At 41.9% G+C, this 27,967-nt stretch overlaps 1 protein-coding gene across 4 annotated transcripts in view; it reads right to left on the reverse strand.

Annotated features, from left to right (window-relative positions):
- CACNA2D2 (calcium voltage-gated channel auxiliary subunit alpha2delta 2) overlaps positions 1-27,967 on the reverse strand; it is a 339,422-nt gene that overhangs the window by 16,420 nt on the left and 295,035 nt on the right. For 2 of the 4 annotated variants that reach the window (XM_073591599.1, XM_073591598.1), the window contains exons 23-30: positions 27,412-27,432; positions 10,208-10,268; positions 9,141-9,238; positions 6,733-6,823; positions 6,269-6,331; positions 6,072-6,175; positions 3,823-3,921; positions 3,571-3,665 (exon numbers count right to left, since the gene is read on the reverse strand). In XM_073591599.1, coding sequence (XP_073447700.1) covers positions 3,571-3,665; positions 3,823-3,921; positions 6,072-6,175; positions 6,269-6,331; positions 6,733-6,823; positions 9,141-9,238; positions 10,208-10,268; positions 27,412-27,432 — 632 coding nt within the window. The remainder of the gene's footprint in view (positions 1-3,570; positions 3,666-3,822; positions 3,922-6,071; positions 6,176-6,268; positions 6,332-6,732; positions 6,824-9,140; positions 9,239-10,207; positions 10,269-27,411; positions 27,433-27,967) is intronic. The other 2 variants (XM_073591600.1, XM_073591601.1) reach the window with 1 other exon arrangement.

Genomic DNA, 27,967 nt, shown 5'->3' on the forward strand with positions numbered 1-27,967 from the left:
AATAAAGAATTGTTCCAATGGATGTTACTGAGTAGCCGGCTTCATTGTATCAGAGGATTATTGCTACATTTGAAAGGCATTTGGACCAGAGGACCGATTCCCAGTGTCCCAGGTAATCGGCGGTAGAGTAGGTTTTCTTTGTGGACCATGCATGGCTTTACACCTGGCTTCCTCTCATCTCATGGAGTACAGCAAAGGCAATGCATGACTTTACATCTGGCTTCTTTGAAATTCTGTAATGCAATCCAACCAGAACTACAAAGCAGGCCTGTCTTAATGCATGGGCATCCCTGGGCACTGCCCAGGTGCATGGGGGGGCCCCATGATAATCTTGCATCACATCATACTTGCCAACTGTCCCGGATTTGCTGGGACAGTCACACTTTTTAATAAGCTGTCCCAGGATGGCCGTGCCCCAGGCAGCATCCCATAAACTGTACTGTGCCTGCTTGATCTCAGTATTGTGCCCTCCTGACCCCAGTATTTTGCCCTCCTGACCCCAGTACTGTGCCCTCCTGACCCCCACATACTGGGCCCTTCTGCCTCCCTCCCTGTACCGTGCCCTTTATGTTGATTAGTCTTTGATTTAAGGCATGTTTTCTTATAGTTTAAAATAAGTGCCCAGGGCATCCCTGGGCACTGCCCAGGTGCATGGGGGCCCCATGATAATCTTGCATCACATCATACTTGCCAACTGTCCTGGATTTGCCGTGACAGTCACACTTTTTACTAAGCTGTCCCAGGATGGCTGTGTCCCGGGCAGCGTCCCATAATATGAACTGTGCCCGCCTGATCTCAGTATTGTGCCCTCCTGACCCCAGTATTGTGCCCTCCTGACCTCCACATACTGTGCCCTTCTGCCTCCCCCCCCCCCCGCACCGTGCCCTTTATGTTGATTAGCCTTTGATTTAAGGCATGTTTTCTTATTGTTTAAAATAAGTGCCCAGGGCATCCCTGGGCACTGCCCAGGTGCATGGGGGTCCCATGATAATCTTACATCAAAATCATACTTGCCAACTGTCCCAGATTTGCCGGGTCAGTGACACTTTTTACTAAGCTGTCCCAGGATGGCCGTGTCCCGGGCAGCGCCCCATAAACTGTACTGTGCCCGCCTGATCCCAGTACTGTGCCCTCTTGACCCCAGTATTGTGCCCTCTTGACCCCAGTATTGTGCCCTCCTGACCCCAGTATTGTGCCCTCTTGACTCCAGTATTGTGCCCTCTTGACCCCAGTATTGTGCCCTCCTGACCCCCACATACTGTACCCTTCTGCTCCCCCCCCGTACCGTGCCCTTTATGTTGATTAGTCTTTGATTTAAGGCATGTTTTCTTATTGTTTAAAATCGATTTTATTGAAAGTACTAATAAATAATATACGTTTAATACTATCAACTATTTATACTTTCATTCTTGAGAGAGGGTACATAAATTGGGGCAGGCTGATGTGGGGCCCCCCAGTGCATTACTTTGCCCAGGGGCCCATGTTGCTATTAGGACGGCCCTGCTACCAAGGTCCCCCAATTGGCATTTCGGGGTGACCAAGGAAACGTCAGTAGAGGGTGGCCCGCCAGTATGGCTGCTTTCCTCCACCTTGGTGCTCTGTGCAGCACCTGGGGGGGGTCTTTGCTGTTACAGTGTTTTTTTTTTTTACACTTGTCTTTTTCTTTACAGGTCAGTAGCTATGAAATGTGTGACATTTGAAGTGAGATTCACAAGAAACTAGAACTCACTAGACCGCCCTTCTTCACCCTTTTTAATATGGAGGAACAATTGAAATGTCAGGTCAATGTTATATTTGGGATGTATATACCAGAGCTCATATTTTAAGTACTATGTGTTTTAATTTTTGTAACAATAAAAAAAAAAAAACCCCAACCAACCCAAACCCATCAACCTTATGACACCCCGTGTACTTGTTTGATATAGTTTCAGATTAGGACGAGCTGCACCCTTTGTTTATGTGGACGTCTCTGCTAATATCTTCATACTTTTTCCTTTCTCATACATGAATGTTTTAAATTTGTATTAGGTGTTTTATTGTAGCGCTGCATTTAAAAAAAATGCTTTGTGCTAGAACAGCAATTTTAGTGCTTTTAAAAAAAAGAGATAAAATCGCACCGTTGATACGTTTTAAACCAAATGGAAGAACAAATATGAACATTTTATTGAAAGCCGGATTCTTTGACTGTAGTCATTATGACTGGATCACGCTGGTTTAACCACATCCCATCACCTCCTCCCATCCTATCAGTTGTACTTAGAGTAAAAGTAGTAACCCTAGGACACATACACTATATTACCAAAAGTATTGTACTGCCTTTACACACACATGAACTTTAATGACATCCCAGTCTTAGTCCGTAGGGTTCAATATTGAGTTGGCCCACCCTTTGCAGCTATAACAGCTTCAACCCTCTGGGAAGGCCATCCACAAGGTTTAGGAGTGTGTCTATGGGAATGTTTGACCATTCTTCCAGAAGAGCATTTGTGAGGTCAGGCACTGATGTTGGACGAAAAGGCCTGACTTGCAGTCTCTGCTCTAATTTGAACCCTGCACTCGGTACACAGCGCACCCCTGAACCCTGCACTCGGTACACAGTGCACCCCTGAACCCTGCACTCGGTACACAGTGCACCCCTGAACCCTGCACTCGGTACACAGCGCACCCCTGAACCCTGCACTCGGTACACAGTGCACCCCTGAACCCTGCACTGTGTACACAGGGCACCCCTGAACCCTGCACTTGGTACACAACGCACCCCTGAACCCTGCACTCGGTACACAGCGCACCCCTGAACCCTGCACTCTGTACACAGGGCACCCCTGAACCCTGCACTTGGTACACAGCGCACCCCTGAACTCTGCACTCTGTATGAAGTGTCCCCCTGAACTCTGTACGTAGCACCCCCTGAACCCTGTAGACTGTATATAGCTCACTCCTAAACCCTGCAGCCTGTACACAGCACACTCCTGAACCCTGCACTCTGTATGTAACGCACCCCTAAACCCTGCACTCTGTGCGTAACGCACCCCTAAACCCTGCACTCTGTGCGTAACGCACCCCTAAACCCTGCACTCTGTGCGTAACGCACCCCTAAACCCTGCACTCTGTGCGTAACGCACCCCTAAACCCTGCACTCTGTGCGTAAAACACTCCTAAACCCCGAGCCTTGTACGTAGCACCCCCTGAACCCTGTACGTAACAAACCACAGATACAAGTGGTCCTTTAAAGAGCAACTACACTGCTGATGCAGCCAGCCATGAAGTTGAGTTTGACACACCTGCCCTTGGGGACAATGGTCATTTCTCTACCCTATGCCAGCCTGCCCACTGTATGTGTATGTATGCTCCATCTGTTCCCCTTAAGGGATGCAAACATTTCTATCTTTGCTTTGAGTGCCAGAGGACCTTGCCCCGGCACTGCACACAAGACTGATCACAGATGTTTTATATCTAAGAAACAGATTCTTAGAGAGCTCTTCACAGCTGGGAATATTTAATAGATAACATGGTATTCAGCGGATATTCCAAATGTTTTCTATTTATAGAACATGTAGGGAGCTTCCTGACCTTGCGTGGTCCTTGAGGATTGGACTCGGACTGGTTACTGGCCAGAACTTTGAATTTTTCTACCCAAGCTTCCAGATCCAACTTCACTCCGACAACTGGAAGAAAATAAAGAAGTCCAGTATGACCCATGAACAAAATCAATGAGCACAAACCAACCTGGGACGCTCCATTGAGCTCTAACTCTGACTTGCTGTGCAGGAAAGATTGGTTGGACGCCCCTCTACCAAAGCTGACTTTTTAGCCCCAACTCACCAGCTGGTTTAAGTCTCCTGCCTTCGACCTCCAGGTCTACGGCTGTGCTGACCAGAATTCCCACCGTATTATTCTCCAGATCGGACGGCCGATATCCAGCTGAAATAAGACACCGTTATCAGTTTTACAGATATGGAGATCTAGTGCCCAATTCCTGAGCAGGCCCCAACCACCCAGGATAAAGCTGCAGCCTAAGCGGTTGAGGCTCCTTTGATCATTCCTCAGTGGATAGGACATAGCTGTTGAGACAACAGACAGATGCAGAGGCTCAATTGTGGGACACCACTGTGATCCTTCCCCTTATCGTCAAACACAATCTTTGTGGTGACCCAATACTCCATCTCATGAAGTCTACAGGCTTCACTCTCTCATTCTATACACCATGTGGTCCTCACTCCTCCCCTGCACAACTCATTTTTCCCCCTGGAATCCCTACATTCTACCTCTAGGCTGCTCAAACTCTGCTCCCTGGGGTACTTGTACTCCCCCTCTACAATGCCCACCACAGCAACTCCTTTGGTTCTCAGTATCCACCCCTGCACTACTCACACCCCGCCCACTAGGGTCCTCCCTTTCCACTTATGCAATGCTTGAACCCAGCTCCCCTGGGGCCCTTATACGCCATCTAAGTACTGTTCACACCCTACCTCCAGAGGTCCTCACATTCTACCCAACACAGCTAACCAACCCCTTCATATTCTTCCTCTACATTTCTCACGCCTCATTTCCCACTGGGATTCTCATTTTCCAGTCAAACACTGCTTACAACAATCCCCCTAGGGGGTTTTTATGTTCTGTCTCTATACTACTCACAACACTTCCCCTAGGGTCCTCATATCCCCCCCTACCACCACTAATACAACCCCCCCCCCCCTTCTCTGGTGTCATCAAATACCTCTATACTGCCAATATCCCTAGGGCCAGCTAGGGTAGCTGCCTTAGAGCACCAGGCTGGGGGGGGGGGGGGGGTATAATGCCAGCCTTCTGTTCTCCCCAGCAGGCAAACTAAAACTTTCATACTGCTCTTGGTAGGAGAGACTGCCCCCATCTTGTCATGCTGCCCTTCTTCCTGTTATGCTGCTCTTCCTCCTGTCATGTTGCCCCCCCTCTTGTATCGCTGCCCCCTACATGGCAAAATGCACCTTCACCTTTGTAGACAAAAATCCTTGTACCAGCCCTGCATATCCCACCCTGTGATGCCCTCATATTCCACCCATATCCATTTGGATCCCCATATGCTCCTCCTACACTGCTCACACCCCAACCTGACTCTGGGATCCTTACATTCCACGAACACTGATGGCATCTTACCTCCTGGGGTCCTCATATTTTACATTTATGATGTTCCCAAACCTGCCCCCCCCCCCCCCCCCCCCGGTTCTTATATTCCATCCCTATATTGCTCACAACACTCTCCCTGGGGCTCTCATATTCCCCCTTACAATCCATAAACCCCCCCCTTTCATCTAGTGTCATCAAATTCTACCTGTGTATTGCTCATATTCCACCCATATCCATCTGAATCCCCATATGCTTACACCCCAACCTGACTCTGGGATCCTTCTATTCCAACTCAATACTACTTTCACCCTTCCTCTTGAGGTCCTCATATTCCACCTGTACACTATTCCCAATCCTGCCCCCTGGTGTTCTCATATTCCACCTCTACACTGCTCAAAAACCTGTCCCCTGGGATCTTTAAATTCCACCTCTACATTACTCAAACTTCACCACCAGGGTCCTCAAATTCCACCCCTCCGCTATCCACATCCTACCCTCTTGGGTTCTCATATTCTTCCCCCGCACTGCTCACACCCTTCCCTGGGGTCCCCATATTTCATGTCTACCCAGATCCCAAACCCACCCCATAGGGTCCTCATATTCCATTTCTGAATAACTCCCAAACTGGTTCTCTGGGGTCCTTGAACACCACCCCTACACTGCTCATAACCCCTCTCAATCTGCACTCACATTTTGCTCCAGCATTGTCCACATTCCTTAAAATGTGTCCATCACATTCCGTCCCCTGGGATTGGAACACTACACCAACCCACAGCTCCCACCCATCACACTCCGTCATTGCTGCAATCATTATTTACATGCTGTAGCCCTCTACCTCCGGCATTCCTTAAACTTTGCCCTCTGACTCTCCCCCTACTCACTTAGCGTTTACCCCCCTGGCCTTTCCACTCTGACAACCCCCCCCCCCCCCGGTGATTCTGCCACTTCCTTCCTACTTAATGACTCACGTTCTCTGTATGGCGCTCGGAAGATGTAGCCCTTGTTGTCGAGACTTCTTCGGTAGAAGGTGGCATTGTGAGGCTCCATGTCCTCCAACCAGTCATCAGCAGCTCTAGATAACCACAGAAAAGCGTATTACCCCCAAAACATTGACGGGTCCCCATTATTATCTCAGATGCTTCACATGCTGAATGTCAGAACTCACTTGTTGGGAAAGACTCGGGTGATGCCACCGTCTGTTGCCGCATACACCGCCAGAAGCCCGTAACTGCGAAGAGGAGAGAGCAAGAACAGGAATGTGTAAAGAGATAGATGGAGGGTGATCTGACCAATCAGGAGATCAGAATCTATACAGCTACATTGTCACAACTCCAATGCTTCTACTAGAGCCCTCCATTGGCTGACTTAATATTTGTGTATTTATCTCTGTTAGGTAAGCTTTGCCAAGAATTTATACAGAAACCTTATTGTTACAGATAGGCTTTGGTGGCTGTTTAAGGTTAAAAAAAATGGTAGTGGAATTTTACTGGGAACAAAAATTGTTAATAAAAAAAAATGCTACTGTAATCCTAGTCAGTGTCAATGACTATGGATACTGAAGCTCTGCTGTGACATGGATTTGTCCTTCAAGGATAATGAAGATGCAGTCAGTGATGTCAGTTTGCTCACGTGAGAAGATCTTTGTCCTTCCAAACACGGTCGGCCAAATCCCGCGTGATTCCCGTGTCCAGGATGAGATTGTGCAGCAGGAAGCTGTCACCTGTTAAATGGGACAATGAAGGTCATTATACACAGTGTGGTGTGAAGGACCATCAGCTACATCAAATGATAATAAACTACAACCCATTTATCATACCTGGACTGTCTGGATCATAGGCGGAGATTCCACTCTAACCTTCAAGTAGTTTGGTAGTTGTGCATAGTTTGTAATACAACGTTTGACTCATTTCCAGGAGGTTCCTCTGCTGACATTAGTAGAGTAAACTCAAGGCAGCTTTTTAAAACCCTTTTTACCACCTCACCTACATGCCATCAAAGATACAGCAGACCTTCCAAATGGTTACTGTCCAAGCTGATGGATTATACACTCTATATAACCCTTCCTACATCCTCACTGATCCATCATCCAAGATACTGTAGACCTTCCAAGCAGTTCCAGTCTAAGCTGATGGTTCACCTCTTCTATATAGCAATTCTTACATCCTTTTCAACCCACCATCCAAGATACTACAGACCTTCTGAGCAATTCCTGTACAAGCTGATTGTACACCTCCTTTAAATAACCTTTACTGCATCTCACGACCTGCCATACTGGATGCTACAGACCATCCGAGTAGTTCATGTCCATGCTGATTGTACATCTCCCCAATATAACCTTTCCTACATTCTCACTGACAAGCCATGCAAGATTCTGCAGACCTTCTGAGAGGTTCCAAGCTGATTGTACTTATTATTTATATAACCACGCCTACCTCCTCATTGAGCCACCAGCCGTGATACTGTATACCTTCCAAGCAGTTCCAGTCTAGGCTGATGGTTCACCTCCTCTATATAGCACTTCTTACATCCTTTTCAACCCACCATCCAAGATACTACAGACCTTTTGAGCAATTCCTGTACAAGCTGATTGTACATCTCCTTTAAATAACCTTTACTGCATCTCACGACCTGCCATACTGGATGCTGCAGACCATCCGAGTAGTTCATGTCCATGCTGATTGTACATCTCCCCAATATAACCCTTCCTACATTCTCACTGACAAGCCATGCAATATACTGCAGACCTTCTGAGAGGTTCTAAGCTGATTGTACTTATTCTTTATATAACCACGCCTACCTCCTCATTGAGCCACCATCCGTGATACTGCAGACCTTTGTAGTGGTTGCTGCCCACTATGAATGTATCTCCTCTATATAAGCCTTTCTACCTCCTCCCCGCTCCACCACCCATGATACTGTAGACCTTTATAGGTGTTCCCGTCCAAGTTGATTCTACATCTCCTGTATATAACCCTTCCTACATCCTCACCAATCTTCCATCCATGATACTGGATGATACAAGATCTTCTAAGCAGGTCCTTTACAAGCCAATTGTACATCTCCTCTATATAACCCTTCCTACATGCTCATTGACAAGCCATCCAAGATACTTCAGACCTTCTGAGAGGTTCCTGTCCAAGCTGATTGTACATCTCCTCTATATAACTCTTCTTACATCCTTCTCAACTCACCATTGAAGATACTACAGATAGTCAGAGAGGTTCCTGTCCAAACTGATTGTACATCTCCTCTACCTCCATTTAACCCTTCCTACATCCTTACTGACAAGCCATCCAAGACACTGCAGATCTTCTGAGAGGTTCCTGACCAAGCTGATTGTGCATCACCTCTATATAACCCTTCTTACAGCCTTCTCAACCCACCATCCAAGATACTTCAGACCTTCTGAGAGGTTCCTGCCCAAGCTAACGGTACATCTTCTCTTTACAACACTTCCTACAGCCTCACGACCTACCTCCTATGATACTGCAGCCCTTCTGAGCAGTTTCTGTCCATGCTGATTGTACATCTCATATATATATCACCCTTCCTACATCCTCAATGATAGGCAGTCCAAGATACTGCAGACCTTCCAAGCAGTTCCTGACCAATTTGACACCCAGCTATGACCTTTGTGAAGCTGGTGGGTTCTGACAGGTTCACCAACAGAACAAATTTTAGCTGATTCACGAAGAATTACCCAACATTCGACCTGTGTATGGCCAACTTAAGATAATAACATCTAATGCTGTACGTCTTTGCTGTAATTCTAAATAAAAACTATTTTCACTCTATGGTGTAGAGTGGTCACTGCTGGAGACCTCAACAGATCCAATACAGACTTCTGTTATAATTGAGGTGGACTGGTTATTTCAAACCAAGGCACAGACTTCATGAGCACATGTTAGTGTCAATGTACATAATTAGTGAACTGCTGAATATCCAAGAACACTTTTACAGAGGACAGGTTCCCTTTACAAGTTAAAACCCGCACACAAGACTCCCATTATAGGTTCTCATCACTCTGAGATACTCACATTGCTTGGAGTCCGGCGTCACTTTCTCCATCAAAGTAATGAAGTTCAGAAGGAACTCTGTGTTGTTTTCAGACTGTTCGAGCTCTCGACAATACTGCCTGCAAGGGGGGCAGAGGGGCCGGGAAACAGGAGGGGAGCATTAGATGGGGAACAGAGTTCATTTTGATCATTGGGAAGATAGAGGAAGAGGAGGGAGATGATCCAGAGGAGATACAGAGAGGATGAGGGAAGAGGATGATGGAGATATACACTATGAAGCACAGGACGGGGATGATATACACTATGAAGCACAGGACGGGGATGATATACACTATGAAGCACAGGGTGGGGATGATATACACTATGAAGCACAGGATGGGGATGATATACACTGTGAAGCACAGGACGGGGATGATATACACTATGAAGCACAGGACGGGGATTATATACACTATGAAGCACAGGACGGGCATGATATACACTATGAAGCACAGGACGGGCATGATATACACTATGAAGCACAGGACGGGCATGATATACACTATGAAGCACAGGACGGGCATGATATACACTATGAAGCACAGGGTGGGGATGATATACACTATGAAGCACAGGACGGGGATGATATACACTATGAAGCACAGGATGGGGATGATAAACACTGTGAAGCACAGGACGGGGATGGTATACACTATGAAGCACAGGACAGGGATGATATACACTATGAAGCACAGGACGGGGATGATATACACTATGAAGCACAGGATGGGGATGATAAACACTGTGAAGCACAGGACGGGGATGGTATACACTATGAAGCACAGGACAGGGATGATATACACTATGAAGCACAGGACAGGGATGATATACACTATGAAGCACAGGACGGGGATGGTATACACTATGAAGCACAGGACGGGGATGATATACACTGTGAAGCACAGGACGGGGATGATATACACTATGAAGCACAGGACGGGGATGGTATACACTATGAAGCACAGGACGGGGATGATATACACTGTGAAGCAGAGGATGGGGATAATATACACCATAAAGCAGAGGGAATTTCCATAGAGCTTCCATACCTCGGAGCAATGAACACCCGGCCCTCAGACTCAAACGTGTTGGGCATCAAAGACTCAAAATCTGTAACAGAGAAGAAGAATTATCCAGCGAGTGAGCCGGCACAGAGCCCCGAGTACATCCACAGAGGGGGGAACAGACCCCTTTGTGGGGTAACAGAGGAGCCGGCAGCTCCTGGGTGGGTGGCCACGTGCCAGTCTAAAGGGTCTACAGGAGAGCGCCCTCCATAGGCGGGCTGTGTGACTGCACTGTGGCCCTGAGGCTAGTACAGGTGTGTGCGGGAGAGATGTGTGAATGCTGAGCCAGACGATGTGATCTCACCAGCTAACGCTCCTACAGTGCCGAGTGCGGGTGTTCTGCTCTGCGGTGTCCCTAAAACCCAACTTCACCTAACCAAGGGCCCAATCACAGGAGCCTGATCTGCCATCTAATACTTTGCCCCATGTTCCTTTGTAAGCCTAGCTATGAGGTCAGACAGGGCGAACCCTTCCCCCACGGCTGTCCGACAACGCAGATAGCAAGCAGGCGCCTGGTTGGGAACCTGTGTGTGCTCGTCTCCGAGCACGTGCCCAAAGCAAGCAAAGGGCAAGAGGAATGCAGGGCTGACACTCCCCCCTCCCTCTGCATTCTTCTTGCCACTGCTTGTCTGGGCCAAGCGATTGGAGCCGAGCGAGTGCTGGTTATGAATGAGCTGTCTCCTTGCTAGCCGCGTTGTTGGGCGGCTGCAGGGTGGGGGTTGCCCTGTTTGACCTCAAAACTAGGCTTACAAAGCATGCAGGAACTTGGGACAAAGCACTACATGTACACTGTACCCCGCTGGATGAAACATTATAAAAAAATGAGCCTAGCCATTAGATCAGACCGGACCCCCTCCCCCCCTTCCTCCGCAGCTGTACGACAACGCAGCTGGCAAGGAGAAAGCTGCTTGATAACCAGCACCAGCTGGCTAGACAAGCAGCGGCAAGAGGAATGCAGATAGAGGGGGGCGTGTCAGCCCTGCATTCCTCCTGCTGTCACCTGCTTTGGGCAAGCGCTCGGAGCCAAGCAAGAGCAGGTTGTAAAGCAGCCGTCTCCTTGTTAGCTGTGTTGTCGGACAGCCGTAGGGGGGGGAGGGGTCGCCCGGTCTGACCTCACAGCTAGGCTTATAAAGCATGAAGGAACGTGGGACAAAGCACGACACGTGTTGTACCCTGGTGGACGGAACGTGAAAGGCGACAAAAAAGGGTTTGAATTTTCCATTGGACCTCCCATCCAATCGGTGCTGCCCTGAAGGGCGCAGAAACTGTAGAGCCAGACATGTGCAGAATGAAAAATTTTGTTTTGTTTTGATTCGTTATTTGCATAAATTTGTTTAGTTAAAATAGTTTAATTCGTTTTTAGGACTTGTTTAGTTTATCTGAATTTAAAATCGATTTGAATTTTTCAAGTTCCATTCAAATTCAAATCAAATTTGAATCGAATTCATTCTATTTTAATTTTGGAAGATGGTTATATTCTATTCTATTTTTTTAATTTTCTATTCTATTTTAAATTCGAATTGCGGAAAACAGTTACATTGTCATATTCTTTCTATGCTATTATATTATTTTCTATTGTTTATTCTATTTTATTTTTTATCCTATTTATCCTATTCCTTTTTTTTCTATTCTATTCTATTTGAAATCAAATTTATTCTATTCGAAATCCGAATTTCAGAAGATGGTTAGATTCTATTCTATTTTTAAATTATATTCTATTCCTTTATTTTCTATTCTATTTTATTTTATTCTCTTCTTTTATTCTCTATTTTGTTCTGTTTTACTCTGTTACATAAATTTGTTTATTTAAATTAGTTTAATTTGTTTTTGGAATTTGTTTAGTTCATTTGAATTTGAATCGATCTGAATTTTGAATTAAATTCATTCTATTTAAATTTTGGAAGATGGGTATATTCTTTCTATCCCATTCTATTGTTTTTTTCTATTCTCTTTTTTTTATTTTCTATTCTGTTCTTTTCTATTATATTCTATTATTTTCTATTTGAAATTTGAATTGCGGGAAAACAGTTATATTGTTATATTCTTTCTATGCTATTATATTCTTTTATATTGTTTATTCTATTCTTTTCTATCCTTTTTTTATTCTTTTTTCTATTCTATTTAAATTCAAATGCATTCTATTCGAAATTCAAATTTCAGAAGATGGTAAGATTCTATTCTATTTTTTATTATATTCTATTGCCTTATTTTCTATTCTATTTTATTTTATTATGTTCTTTCATTTTCTATTTTGTTCAGTTTTACTCTATTCTTTTATTTTCTATTCTATCCTTTTTTTTTCCCTATTGTGTTCTTTTCTATTCTATTCCTTTATTTTATATTATATTTTATTTTTTTCTATTCTTTTATTTTCTATTTTGTCCTGTTTTACTCTATTCTTTTATTTTCTATTCTATCCCTTTTTTTCTTTTGTATTTTGTATTTCTTTTTGTATTTTTTTGTATTATTTTTTATTTTTTTTTTTTAATACTTTTTGTATTATTTTGTATTTCTTTTGTATCTTTTCTATTCTATTCCTTTATTTTATATTCTATTTTATTCTCTTCAGAAATTTGAATTCGATTCAAAAACTATTTGAATTCAAATTCGATTAGAAAAACTATTCAAATTCAAATTTCGCCCGTTTAAACTCGTTACTAATGTATTTCAGATACATCCGAATTTCCGAATAAGGAAAAATTTGTCAGAATTTCAATTTTGAAACAAAACGCAACTATGTGAAAAGTAATGTACGCCGACTGTGGGTGTGTCTACACTTTCCCCCCCAAACCTCTGTGAATACCGTATTTATCGGCGTATAACACGCACTTTTTTCCCCTTAAAATCAGGGGAAAATCGCGGGTGCGTGTTATACGCCGATCCCCTGCGATCCTGACCTGTCAGAACTAAAAAATCGCCGACCGCGATTTGAAAATGGCGCCGAAATACACAGTGCCGGTAATCGGCTCTTCTCGGCCACTTTCGGTTTCACTCGAGTGCCGCCCGAACCTAGCCAAGTATACTCGGCTAGTTTCGGATAGCTCTGCTCACCGTCACGCCCATCCCGAGTGGAGCCGAAAGTGAACGAGAGCCGCCGAGAAGAGCCGAGGACCGGCTCTGTGTATTTCGGCGCCGGCGGCGCCATTTTCAAATCGCGGTCGGCGATTTTGAAGCTTAGAGGCTTCAGCAAGGCTGCACTGGGGCAAGGCTGCACTGGGGCAAGGCTGGACTGGGGCAAGGCTGCAATGGACACTGGGGCAAGGCTGCACTGACATGGCTGCACTGGGGCAAGGCTGCACTGACATGGCTGCACTGGGGCAAGGCTGCACTGACATGGCTGCAATGATGGGCATTTAAATGTAAGTTTTTTTCCCTTCAAGTTCCCTCCTAAAAGTTTTTTTTTCCTTAAAATTCCCTCCTAAATTGGGGTGCGTGTTATACTTTAGGTTGTGGGCGGCCCATTTTAATGCTAAACTGCAAGTAAACGATTGGCATATCTATCCAGTCCTGAGATTTACACAGCTTTGTAACACAACAAAGTCCTGTCTGGCAGGGCAGAAGACCTGATTTATTTTTATTTTTTTCTGTTGCAGTTCAGTAACACAGGTTATGTCCCTCCCTCCAGCGTGTGATTGGACAGTGAAAGGAGAAGCAGTAGACTGATGGACTCATCTCTCTGTGCTCTCTCCTACTCTCAGCAGTCCCTTTGTTAGCACACAAGCTCTGCAAAACAGATGACTGACTTCTGCTGCTTCTTCCTCCCCCAGCCTATGTAAACTAGACATGTGCAATTCATTTAGTTCTGGATTTTTTTAATTTTTTTTTACGAATTTTGACAAATTTGTTAATTCAGAAATATCCGAATTAACGAAAACCCATTTAACAAAAATTTGTAAATTTGAAAATTCGAAAATAAGAATAAAAATTCAAAAGAACGAAAATCCGAAAATTCAAAAATCTGAAATAATAACCAACTAATAATAACTTAACTATTAAATTCTAGGTATTGGAATTTCCTTTCAAATTTGGCTGTTAGTAAAAGTAACGAATACGAATTTATCTGATGTTACCAATTATCTGAGCCAACGAATGCCGCATCTAAACTAATGGAATATAACAAATCATTAATAATAAATAACAATAATAAAAACGTTTTATTATTATTTATTATTAATTCGTTCTGTTCCATTTGTTTAGATGAGGCATTCGTTATTTGGGATAATTCGTAACTTGGGATAAATTTGTATTCGTTACGTTCACTAACAGCCAAATTTGAAAGGAATTTCCAATACCTAGAATTTAATAGTTAGTTATTATTAGTTTGTTAGTTAGCTATTATTTTGGATTTTCTTTGTTTTCGAATGTTTGGATTTTCGAATTTTTTAATTTTCGAATTTTGGGATTTTCATACTTTAGAATTTTCAAATTTTACGCATTTTAGAATTTAAGAATTTCAATCATAACGAATGACCCGAAAACGAAAAAAAAAAAAAAACCTGAACGAAACTAAAACTAACTATATTTTTCGGCAGTGCACATGCCTAATGTAAACAATGCAGATCTCCACCCTGACAGCGGGAATGTGAAGGATTTTCTTTCCCTGCAAAGCACATCCCTTTGGTAAAAGCTCCACACAGTACATTCAAAACACTGGCTATGCACACAGTTAACCCTTTGATGGCCCTAGATGTTTAACCCCTTCCCAGCCAGTGTCATTAGTACAGTGACAGTGCATATTTTTAGCACTGATCACTGGATTAGTGTCACTGGTTCCCACAAATTGTCAGAAGTGGCAGTTAGTGCCCAACTGTCCACTGCATTATCGCCGTCCCACTATAAGTCACTTATTAGCAAAAAAAATAAATAAATAAAAATTCCACTATATATCCCATAGTTTGAAGACGCGATAACTTTTGCGCAAACCAATCAATATACACTTATTGGGATTTTTTTTGAATAAAAATATGTAGCAGAATACATACAGTGCCTCGAAAAAGTATTCATACCCCCTTGAAATTTCCCACATGTTGTCATATTACAACCAAAAACGTAAATGTACTTTATTGGGATTTTATGTGATAGACCAACACAAAGTGTCACATAATTGTGAAGTGGAAGGAAAATGATAAATGATACAAATAAATATGTGAAAAGTGTGGGGAGGGGGGGATTTGTATTCAGCCCCCTTTACTATGATACCCCTAACTAAAGTCTAGTGGAGCCAATTGCCTTCAGAAGTCACCAAATTAGTAAATAGAGTCCACCTGTGTGTCATTTAATCTCAGTATAAATACAGCTGTTCTGTGAAGCCCGCAGAGAACCTTAGTGAACAAATAGCATCATGAAGGCCAAGGAACACACCATACAGGTCAGGGTGTCAGTGCGCCCATCCAGACTTTTCACTACAGTGGAACCTTGGATTACGAGCATAATCCGTTCCAGGAGAATGCTTGTAATCCAAAGCACTCTCATATCAAAGAGAGTTTCCCCATAGAAGTCAATGGAAATGAAGATAATTCATTCTGCATTGACTTCTATTGCATGCAATACCGTGGGGGTGGGGGGAGCCTTGGAAACACTCGGGGACAGCTCGGTTGAACTCGGAAAGCCTCAGAAAGACTCGAAAAAACTAGGGGACGGAGTATTTCCCGAGTATTTGTGAACGGCTCCGAACCTTTCCGAGTGTCACCGGCGCCCCCCCCCCCGCACCTCTGGCCAAATGTGGTACTGCACACCCCATTAGCTTGAATTCTGTTTGTTTTGGGAGACAACACTCACCAAACTGAGTCAGGATTTAAAAAAAAAAATAGTTGTTTGTCTTTCAAAACGCTCGTTAACCGCGTTACTCGTTAACCAAGGTTCCACTGTACGTGCTTCCTGATGCATGCAGGGCCAGCTTGAGATATTCTGCAGAGAAGAAGAATGGGCAAAAATGTCCCTCTCTAGATGTGCAAAGCTGGTAGAGACATCCCCAAAAAGACTTCCAGCTGTAATTGTAGAGAAAGGGGGTTCTACAAAGTATTGACTCCGGGGGGCGCCATACAAATGTCCCCCCACACTTTTCACATATTTATTTGTAAAAAATGTTGAAAAACATTTATCATTTTCCTTCCACTTCACAATTATGTGTCACTTTGTGTTGGTCTATCACATAAAATCCCAATAAAATACATTTACATTTTTGGTTGTAACATGACAAAATGTGGGAAATTGCAAGGGGTATGAATACTTTTTCAAGGCACTGTATTGGCTTAAAGTTATGAAGAAATTTGTTTTATTTTCAATTTTTTTTTATTGGATATGTTTTATAGCAGAAAGTAATATATATATATTACTTTCTGCTATAAAACATATCCAATAAAAAAAAATTGAAAATAAAACAAATTAAAAAAATAAAAAAAATTGGCCTGATCATGGGGGGGTAAATCTTCCGGAGGTCACGTGATTAAAGGAAATATTTTTGCTGACCTGAAATGAAAGTATTGCCCTAACAAGTGCCCGGCGTCCATTCCTGGCATGGAGCCAGCAATAGGCACACTACCCCGTTGGCAATTCCTTCTTGCAGTTTCGGGAATTTTAGAAATGACACCTTTAAACGTTCACAGAATTCACAGCTAAAAGTTTTCAGAACTTTCTGCAGTTAAAGAGATCTGAAAACTTCGGCTGGAAAGAGCTGCGTTCAATCCAGTGCTGGGATAGCGCCACCCAGTGTCCATAACCTGCATTACACTACGACTGGTGGAGCGTCGTCAGTGCCTTTGTCATTGAGGAACTTTTTCCTCACTTCCTGTCCTATTAACTACAGTCAGATTATAGATTTCCCCTTTCGGGTGTCACCGGTACAGGAAATGCAGGAGGAATCTCTCTTATGGGGACACGAACAGCACCTGAAGGAGGTTCGTATTCTCCCCCCACTCCATCGAAAATAAATTCCTTATGAATATACCCCTAGGAAAATATTATACTATATTATAGATTATAGATTAAATTATTATAATAAAAAAAATTATATACAATATAATAATAATAATAATAATAATATATACTATTATATTATATATAATTGTATATATTATAATACATAATAAAATAGAATACTTTAGCAATTATTTATCTAATCACATCCTTCCTCTGTGAGGGTCATTCTATGTGAAGTGATGTCAAAATGCCTAATAAAATAATAATATAATATCATATATTAATATAAAATAAAATATTTTATAATATATAATAGATACATAATATAATAAATAATATATTTATATACAGTATAATTTAATATAATATACTATAATATAATATATAATATATGATATACCCCTAAGAAAACCTTTTTGGCTGAAGTTCCACTTATGTAGCACCTATAAATATGTGAATGTTAGGGAATTCTCTGCAGATACAAAAGACACTAAAGTAATGAAGCTCTTTAAACAATGAGGCACCAATAAATTTTTTAATGTACGCCTTGTTAGTGCCTGTACAACAGAGCTCAGACTTGAGGAGGGAGAAGAAGCACGGGGAGTCAATTAGTTCAGGTGCTGACAAGAAGCCTGCTGATAGGAGGAGAGAGCAGGGTGACAAAGAAATGAGCTGTGCTGCTTCTCCTTTCACTGTCCAGTAACAGGCTGGGGGGCAGGGCAAGGACAACCCGGGATTAGAATAAGTGGGTTGAATGATGCTGAGCATCAGACTGAGGACATCTAGTGCCAGAAAAAAAGTACTGCAGGGATACTGAATATTTGCTGAATATTACAGCAAAAGCTTTTTTTTTCTTTTTTTTATGGGCTATTCATTTTAATATTTTTTTTTTTTTTTCTAAGGTTCTAAAGAGCTAAATTATGACTTTTATGTTTTTTTTTTTCTTCTCTGTTTTAATTTTCTGTTACATTTACCGTTCCCGGAGGTCTTGGATGATCTCCCAGTTGGGTTGTATGTTCTATTCATGTTTCTGTAGATTTCTTCTCACAGTCCAGAATAGCAAAAAGGAAAGCTAGAAAATATCTTTCATTTTAGATACATTAGAGTGTAAGCTCCTCTGCTCCAGTGACAGATGTGATTGGCTCAGTGATCTCTGTACAGCACTGCGGTATATGTCAGAGCTATATAAATGTATAATAATAATAGTGTGTGACTGTGGGGGGCATTGGAGTGTAAGCTCCTTTGGTGCAGGGACTGATTGTCTGATGTTCCTTGCAATCTTTTATTTTTGTATTTTTTGATGTAATAGGCTATATTCACAAAGCTAACACACCTTCATAAGGGTCCTTATTTCTTTTTTTTTTTTTTTTGAGCGACAGTTTTTTTCAGCTAAACGCAATGAGATTAAAAAAAAAAATAAAGAAAAAAAAAAAGTAAAATAACTATGAAAAATAAATATCTGTATATGATATATTAAAAATAACATTGTAAGGCAATGCACAAACTGTATACAAATCCTGTATAATAATAATAATAATAATAATAATAATAATAATAATAATAATAATAATAAAAATAAATTAAAAATAAATAAAAATACATTTAAAATAAATTTAAAAACATTTTTGTATATGAAATAAAAAAAAATAGAGTATCCCGTGTTAAAGCTTTGTGAATGTAGCCTAATGTACAAAGACGTAACATTGACTTTATTCTAGAATGGCGTTGTGTTTGACCCTCGGGTGATGTCTCGGCCTCCATGTCTACAAATTGTCATGTTTGGCTGTTGTCAGGATACAGCGACGTTCAGCCTAATGACAGTTCATGGTAATTATATAGATGGATGGAGGAGATTTTGTTCATCTGGAGCTCAGATCTAATCACAGCCTTCCTCTGTGAGGGTCATTTCTATGTGAAGTGATAGAATCGCCTAATAAATATGAAAAAAAGGAAATGGAGGTTTCCTCCAACAATCTCAAATGTGCTGAAAGGAAATATAGAGAATCATTTATTTTTATATGCAGACATTGTACTACCTGATACAATACCCTAAGTACCCTTGTCAGTAAGTGTCTGACCTCCGCATGACTGGCAATAATAAGCCCAGTTTGATTACACTATTACTTATTGTCCTATTTTATATATTTAAAAAAAAAAAAAAAAATTATATATATATATATATATATATATATATATATATATATATATATATATAATAAATAAATAGATATATGTATATAATTTTTTATACCATAGTTTGTAGAAGCTATAACATTTACACAAACCAATTAATATACATTGGTATTGGGTGATTTTTTTTTTTTTTAAATCAAAGACATGAAGCAGAATACACCTTGGCCTACATTTATGAAGAAATTGGATTTTATTGGATATGTTTTATAACAGAAAGTAGAAATTATAGTTAGAAAATAGTTAGAAAAAAAGTTAGAAAATATATCATATACAGATATTTATTTTTCATAGTTATTTTACTTTTTTTTTTTTAATCTCATTGCATTTAGCTAGAAAAAAAAAAAAAAGATATAAGGAGCCTTATGAAGGTGCGTTAGCTTTGTGAATTTATAGCCTATTACATCAAAAAATACACAAATAAAAAAAAAAATTGCAAGGAACATCAGACAATTCCCATCAGTCCCTCCACCAAAGGAGCTTACACTCCAAAGAATGATATTAATTTAAATTTGGGTGCCGCGTTGCATAACCGAGCAATCGCCAGTTAAAGTAGCGCAGTGCCGAGTAAAAAAAAAAAAAAAAAAAAAAAAATGCCCTGGTCCTTCTGGAGGTCAAGTGGTTAGTAATAGATTGCATATAAAACTCCTAAGTCTATTTTCAGTGTATTTCACATCATGTCCCTCTATATACAATTTTCTTAAATCTGATATTTATTTTGCCCAGCGCCCTGGTCATGAAGAGGGTAAAACCTTTCTGAAGGTCAACTGGGTATTGATTTTATTGGATATGTTTTATAACAGAAAGTGGAAAATATTGGTTTTGATTTTTTTTTTTAAAATTCACTCTTTTTTGTTAATATAATTAAAAAAAAAAACAAAAACAGAAACGAAATAAAAAAACAGTGGTAATCAAATACCACCAAAAAAATAAAATAAAAAAATCTCTATTTGTGTGGAAAAAAAATTATATAAATTTAATTTGTGTACAGCGTTACATGACCGAGCAATAACCAGCCACAGTAGAGCAGTGCTGAATAGCAAAAAAAAAAAAAAAAATGCCCTGGCCATGAAAGGGGATAAAACATTCTGGAGGTCAAGTGGTTAATAATAGATTGCATATAAAACTCCTGAATCTAAAAAACAAAAACAGAAACGAAAAAAAAAAAAAAAAATAGTGGTGATCAAATACCACCAAGAAAAAAAGAAATCTCTATTTGTGTGAAAAAAAAATTATATAAATTTAATTTGTGCACAGCGTTACATGACTGAGCAATTACCAGCCAAAGTAGAGCAGTGCTGAATAGCAAAAAAAAAAAATGCCCTGGCCATGAAAGGGGGTAAAACATTCTGGAGGTCAAGTGGTTAATAATAGATTGCATATAAAACTCCTAAATCTATTTTCAGTGTATTTCACATCATATTTCACTGTATACAATTTTCTTAAAGCTGAAATGTTTTTTTCCTAAATTTTGTCCTGTTAGCTTATTTTCTCTCTAGGTTGAATATTATTTATTTAAAAAAAAAAGTGGTTTGGGAAAATACTGCAGTATGGCCACTAGATGGAGCTGATGGTCATAAGAAATACATATTTATTCCCCATGATAGTCAGCTCTTTCTGGTGACCATAATGTGGTATTTTCCCGATCCACTCGAGACTTGGAGAGAAAATAGTCAAATAGCATTAGATTTAGCCCCAATCTGGATAGAACGCATGTACATGCAGTTTCACCGAACGAGAAGCTGTTCAAATGTTTCTGAAGGCACCCCTTCAAATTTAGGAGGTGTACTCCAAAATGAAGGTGACGCTTTACTCCATGGGTGCTCAACCTATGGCCCTCCAGCCTTCGCCTAACTACAAGTCCCATCATGCCTCTGCCTTTGGGGGTCATACCTGTAACTGTCGGACACTTGCAATGCCTCGTGGGACTTGTAGTCCCGCAACAGCTGGACGGCGGCAGGTTGAGCACCCCGTGATACCCTATTGGTGTTTCACCCTTTGGGTCTATATCCTGACCAAAGCTTTGGTGGTAGCTGGTGAGATCACATGACATGGCCGTGTAGCGTGTGCAAGTTTTTTTGTAATGCAAAAAAAGAATATTTGTTTAGTATCTCTATTGTGTCATTAGAAATGTTTTTCATACCTGCGGGCAACTTACCTCCAGGGTTCTGGAACTCTATTTCCGGCAGTGTGTGGGGTGCTGGGTGTAGTGTTTGCCTGTAGGAGGAGGGTTGACCATGTCTGCTCTCTAAGCTGATTGGATGTGTTATGTTCACATGCAAGATGTACTAACGGGTGGAAGGAGGCTTTCACTGGACCATTCTGGGGTAACAGGACAAACTGAGCTCAGGCACCTGCGAAGCCACACCGGGGGGGGGGGGGGGGACCCAATAAAGACAGTCCAAACCCGCGCCATCCACCCAGACAGGAGGCACAGTGCATTGTGGGGGACTCTAAGGGCATCGAAATGTCGGTCAAAGTCATCTCCCTAAATCATAGTCAAGGTCAAGACGTGAACTCACTCAATAGACGATCAGCTAATGGAGACAATTTGCAGCAAATTCTAATTTTTTTTTCGTAGAAGGGGCCCCTTCAATTTACCACCCACAATGCACTTGGATGCTCAGCTGTGGGGTGGCCTGGGGACACGTGATTGGTTTGACTGTAATCTTCTGATCAGAGGTTGAGGTAAGGGACGGACAAGCGATGGTAGGAAGGGAAGGGAAGGAAAGGAAACAGGACACTATCATTCTATCATCAGCATTGCCATTACAGGGTCACCGAAAAGGTCAAACAGAAGCTGCAGGGGTCAGTCCTGATCTGGACAACCATACCATCATATTGAACTAACTCAAGACCACCCGCCCCCCCTCCAACTACCCAGAGATCGATTGTCTATGAGCCCCGGTATTGTCTGTGCTGACTCAGCACTGCCCCCTAGCAGCTTGTGTAAGAAAGAGGTTGGGAGGGGAGTGAAGAGGAAAACGGAACGGGTACAATACATCATCAGTAGCTAATACCCATTCATGATAACTAGATGAAGGCCACATCTCCATCGCAAGTGGCCATACAGGAAGGAGAGGCAGCAAGGCAAATGAAGGGTGAGGTGGAGAGAGAGGCACCCGGCAGAGGAGGGTAAAAAGACAAGTGTGGGTGGAAGGGGAGAGGGCAGGAGACACACAGGTGGAAACTGGTAACATAAAATGGGTAGGGAGTCTCAGGGGAAGACAATAAGGATGGGGTAAGGAGAAGAACACACACAAAAAAAAAAAGTCAGGAATAGGGTAGAGAGAAGACAATAAGGAGGGGGTAAGGAGGAGATCCACACAAACAGGGGTAGGAAGACTAACACAAAAAAGATAGGATTCAGGAGAAGGCAATTAGGACTGGGGTAGAGAGAAGGACTAAAAAAAAAAAAATGTACGAATCTTGGAGAAGACAATAAGGAAGGGGTAAGGAGATCAACCCAAAAATGGTGGACTTGGGAGAAGATAATACTGAGGGGGTATGGAGAACAAGACAAAACAATTTAGGAATTGGGAGAAGATAATAGGTAGGGGGTAAGGAGGAGATCCACACAAACAGGGGTGAGAAGATAATTAGGAGGAGGTAAGGGGATCAAGACAAAAAAGGTGGACTTGGGAGAAAATAATAAAGAGGGGTTAAGGAGATCAATACAAAAAAAGGTAGGAATTTGGGGAAGATAATACGTAGGGGGTAGGAAGGAGATCCACACAAACAGGGGTAAGAAAATTAACACAAACGTAGGAATCCAGAGAAGGCAAAAAGGACCAGAGATAGGGAGAAGACCTCAAAAAAGTGAGGAATTGGGTGTAGACAATAAAGAGGGAGTAAGGAGATCAACACAAAAAAGTAGGAATTGGGAGATGATATTAAGGAGGGGTAAGGGGATCAAGACAAAAATGGTAGGAATGTGAAGAGGATAATATATAGGGGGTAAGGAGGAGACCCACATGGACAGGGGTAAGAAAATGGGGTAGGGAGAAGAACACAAAAAGTTTGGAATCGGGAGTAAACAGCAAGGAGAAGATGAGGAGATCAACACAAAAATGGAAAAATTGAAAGAAGGTAATGGGGTAAGGAGATCAACCCAAAAAAGGTGGACTTGGGAGAAGATAATACTGAGGGGGTATGGAGAACAAGACAAAAAATTTAGGACTTGGGAGAAGATAATTGGTAGGTGGTAAGGAGGAGATCCACACAAACAAGGGGTAGGAAGATTAACACAAAAAGATAGGAATCGGGAGAAGGCAATTAGGACTGGGGTAGGGAGAACGGCTTAAAAAAATGTAGGGATCTGGAGAAGACAATAAGGAGTGAGTAAGGAGATCAACACAAAAAAGGTGGACCCTGGGAGAAGATAATATTGAGGGGGTATGGAGATCAAGACAAAAAAGGTAGGAATTGGGAGAACATAATACGTAGGGGTAAGGAGAAGATCCACACAAACAGAGGTAAGAAGATTAACACAAAAATGTAGGAATCCGGAGAAGGCAATATGTAGGGGGTAAAGAGGAGATCCGCACAAACAGGTGTGTTATTGGACAAAAAAGACAAAAATAGTTAGAGTTGATGAGTAAAAAACAAAGGGAATGGACTTTGGGTATTAGGTGGACATACAAGGAAGGAGGGGAAAATACTATGGACTTGGAAGGAGGAGAAAGTGTTCGGACTTTGGAAGACATACAGGAGCATAATGTTGGGGATAGGAAGAATTGAGACAAGGGCAAGGATAAAGGTGAATGGGATTTAGGAGAAGGACAAACATCTGGGTAAGGATCTAGGGCAGTGATGGCGAACCTTGGCACCCCAGATGTTTTGGAACTACATTTCCCATGATGCTTAACTACACTGCAGAGTGCAAGAGCATCATGGGAAATGTAGTTCCAAAACATCTGGGGTGCCAAGGTTCGCCATCACTGATCTAGGGTATTAGGAGACAATAAGGCCAGAGGAAGGCAGATACTTAAGAGTTAGGACACACAGACCATAATCTGGAATCAATGGGATACGATTTCTCAGGATTAAAGAGAAAGAAAATAAAGAATGGCTGAAATATAAATTAGAATTTAGGAGAAAGACACAAGAGCATGCCTTCAAAACAAGGGGTCCCTAAGCTGAAACCTTATGGACAGGACAACCCTGGGACAGCTGAGGGCTGATGTTCTACAGAAATCTAGAGTTTAAAGACGTTTTTATAGAGTAATTGTGTGCAAGAGCATCAATCATTTTGTAATAATCTAAACTATCATTAAGGTTGTTATTATGATTATTGCTACTACAAATGTAACTCTCATCCAAAGCACTTCACCATAGTGCAGACTATGCTGACAGCTCTCCTACTGCCTGTTCTTGATTTAGACCTATATCATGTTAAGTTCAATGACATGTATTGTCATGGTTGACGCTACCAGCTGCTACGGATTATGCACCTTCTCCCCCAAAAATGAGCGGTAGAGGTGTGCAGAAGCACCTGTATTGGGACGAAATGTTTAAGAGGATCTTGAAAGACAATAATTGGTCTTTATTGATCATAGGATACATGCTGGGCCCACAATTCATAGGTATGCCCCTGAAGAGGACTCAGGAGTTTGGACACACAAAGGGGATGGATTTTAGGAGAATTAAATGTATAGAAGGGAAAGGATACAGTATCAACTGGAACAAAAAGGTGACAAGAAAAAAGGAGAAGCCTACTCAAGAAGAAAGATAAAATCCTGAGACCAGAGAAAAGGAAAGCCAGGCTACCAAACCAAGGTGGGAATAAAGAAAACAAAGTGACAAAGTCTTGTTAATTAGGGTAAAATGTACAAGGGGGGGTGAGGTCTGAGGATTTGGGGGGAATCAAGACTGGAAATTTGGCAGACAGGTAAACAGTAAGCCTAAAAACCAAGGATGAAGGGAAAAGAGATGGGTACCAAGAGGAGAAAGGATGGTGGACTTTGGGAAGGTGTGAGACACAGCTAGAAGATTGGAACACATCAGCTATTAGGAACTTGAGTAATAGGAGGGCAGAGAATGTAGCACTTTGGGGTGTTGGAAAATACAATTTGGGAATTTGGAGCACATCCGGGTATTAGGAACTGGAGTAGTGGATGGGAAGGAGAATAGACCACTTTGAGGTGTTAGCACAAACAAGTTGGGAATTTGGTACACGTCTGGTATTGGGAACTTGAGTAGTAGGAGGGAAGAGAGTGGAGCACTTTGATGGTTAACACACACAAGTTGGTAACATGGAACACATCGGGTATTAGGATACTGAGTAGCATGGGGGAATGGAATGGAGCACTTTGGGGTGTTAGGACACAAAAGTTGGGAATCTGGAACACATTGGGTATTAATAAGTTGAGTACTAGATGGAAAGGGAATGGGGTGTTAGCACACACACATTGGGAATTTGGAACACTTTGGGTATGAGGAACCTGAGTTGTAGGAGGGAAGAGAATGAAACATTTTGAGGTGTTAGCATCAAGTACTAGGAAAATGAGTAGTAGAAGGGAGCACTTTGAGGTGTTAGCACACACACGTAAGTATTCTGGAACACAATGGGCATTGGGAACCTGAGTTGTAGGAGGGAAGACAATGAAACACTTTGGGGTGTTAGCACACCCAAGTGGTTAATATGGAACATATTGGGTACTGGGAACTTGAGTAGTAAGAGGGAAGGGAATGGAGCACTTTGGGGTGTTAGCACACACAAGCTGTCAATTTGGAGCACATCGGGTAATAGGAACTTGAGCACTATGTGGGAAGAGAATGGAGCATTTTGGGGTGATAATGCAAACAATTCGAGAATTTGGAACACATCAGGTATTAGGAACTTGGGTAGTAGTTGGAAAAAGAATTCAGCAGTAGAAGGCAAGAGAGCACTTTGAGGTGCTAGCACACACAAGCTGGTAATCTGGAACACAGTGGGCATTGGGAACCTGAGGTATAGGAGGGAAGACAATGAAATAAATGAGGTGTTAGCACACACAAGTTGTCAATTTGAAACACATTGGGTATTATGAATTTGAGTAGTAAGAGAAAAGGGAATGGAACACTTTGGGTTGTTAGCACACACAAGTTGGAAAATTGGAACATATTGGGTAATAGGAACTACTTGAGTAGTAAGAAGGAAGGGATTTGGAGCACTTTGGGGTGTCAGAACATACAAGTTGGGAATTTGGAACACAACGGGTATTTTGAACTTTGGGGTGTCAGAACATACAAGTTGGGAATTTGGAACACATTGGGGTATTATGAATCTGAGTAGTAAGAGGGAAGACAATGAAATACTTTGAGGTGTTAGCACAAACAAGTTGTCAATTTGAAATACATCGGGTATTAGGAACAGGAGTAGTAAGAGGGAAGAGAATGGAGAACTTTGGGGTGTTAGGTATTTAGAACACACAAAGGGAATGAGGTCTTAAGGAGGAAATTAGAGTTGAGAGAACGGAAGAATTTGGGAATCTGGAACACATGGGGTAGAAGGATTTTGGGCACTAGGAGAAAAACAAAAGTATAAGGGGGGAAGATACAGAAGGGTAAAAAAAAAAAGAAAGAAATTACATAAAGGTGGGAAGGTAAAGGGGAAGGGAGACAAAGTCTTATGCAGGACAGGAGGCGAAGGAACACAGAGGAGGAAACCACATTACTTGTCTGATTTAACCCCTTAATTACCATAGTAGCGCAGGGCGTACAAACAGCCATTTTCATGTACACACGCACACTTAAGATATAAAATATTATATATATATTTGGTTTATATATATATATATACACTGCTTCTGGTGGCTCCTCTGGAGACCGTCTTTCATTGAGGGGATCAGAGAAGGCAGGAACAGGGAAGGAGAGGAGTGTGAAAGAGATGAAGGGGTCCCACTATATCCCACATGGTGATAACAAAGGAAGGGGAGGTTCCTCCGAGGAGGTGACAGAGGGGTACAGACAGGAGGAGGAGTGACAGGATCTGTGAGGTGGTAGTAGGCATTACGGGCAGGGTGACGGGCGGGTGGCAGGCAGGCGGGTGGTGGTGGGTTGTGAGGGGGCAGGAAGATCTATTGCTGGATTATACTTGCCCTTAGTTTTCTTGTTTGGATCTGTGAAAATCCACCAGAGAGCCAGAAAAACAACACAAAGAAAAAGAACACAAAAGAAAAAAGGAGGAACGGGTGGAAAGGAGGAGCCATTACAAACAATATTTTATTCAAGAGCGGATTGAATAAAATATTGTATTTCATAATTGTACTGAAAACCAAAAACTGAATAGAAAATAAATCTTGCAAGAAACACCATGAAACATAAGCAGCAAACGAGAAATGGCGAGAGAGAGAGAGAGAGAGAGGAGAGAGAGAGAGAGAGAGAGAGAGAGAGAGAGAGAGAGAGAGAGAGAGAGAGAAAGAGAGAGAAAGAGAGAGAGAGAAAGAGAGAGAGAGAGAAAGTGAGAGAGAGAGAGAGAAGTGAGAGAGAGAGAGAGAGAGAGAGAGAGAGAGAGAGAGAAGTGAGAGAGAGAGAGAGAGAGAGAGAGAGAGAGAGAGAGAGAGAGAGAGAGAGAGAGAGAGAGAGAGAGAGAGTGTAATAGAGAGAAAGAGTGAGAAAAAGAAAAGAAAATGTGAGAGAAGGAGAAAGAAAGAA

The sequence above is a fragment of the Aquarana catesbeiana genome, linkage group LG07 (assembly GCF_042186555.1).
Source record: "Aquarana catesbeiana isolate 2022-GZ linkage group LG07, ASM4218655v1, whole genome shotgun sequence".
NCBI classification, from domain to species: domain Eukaryota; kingdom Metazoa; phylum Chordata; class Amphibia; order Anura; family Ranidae; genus Aquarana; species Aquarana catesbeiana.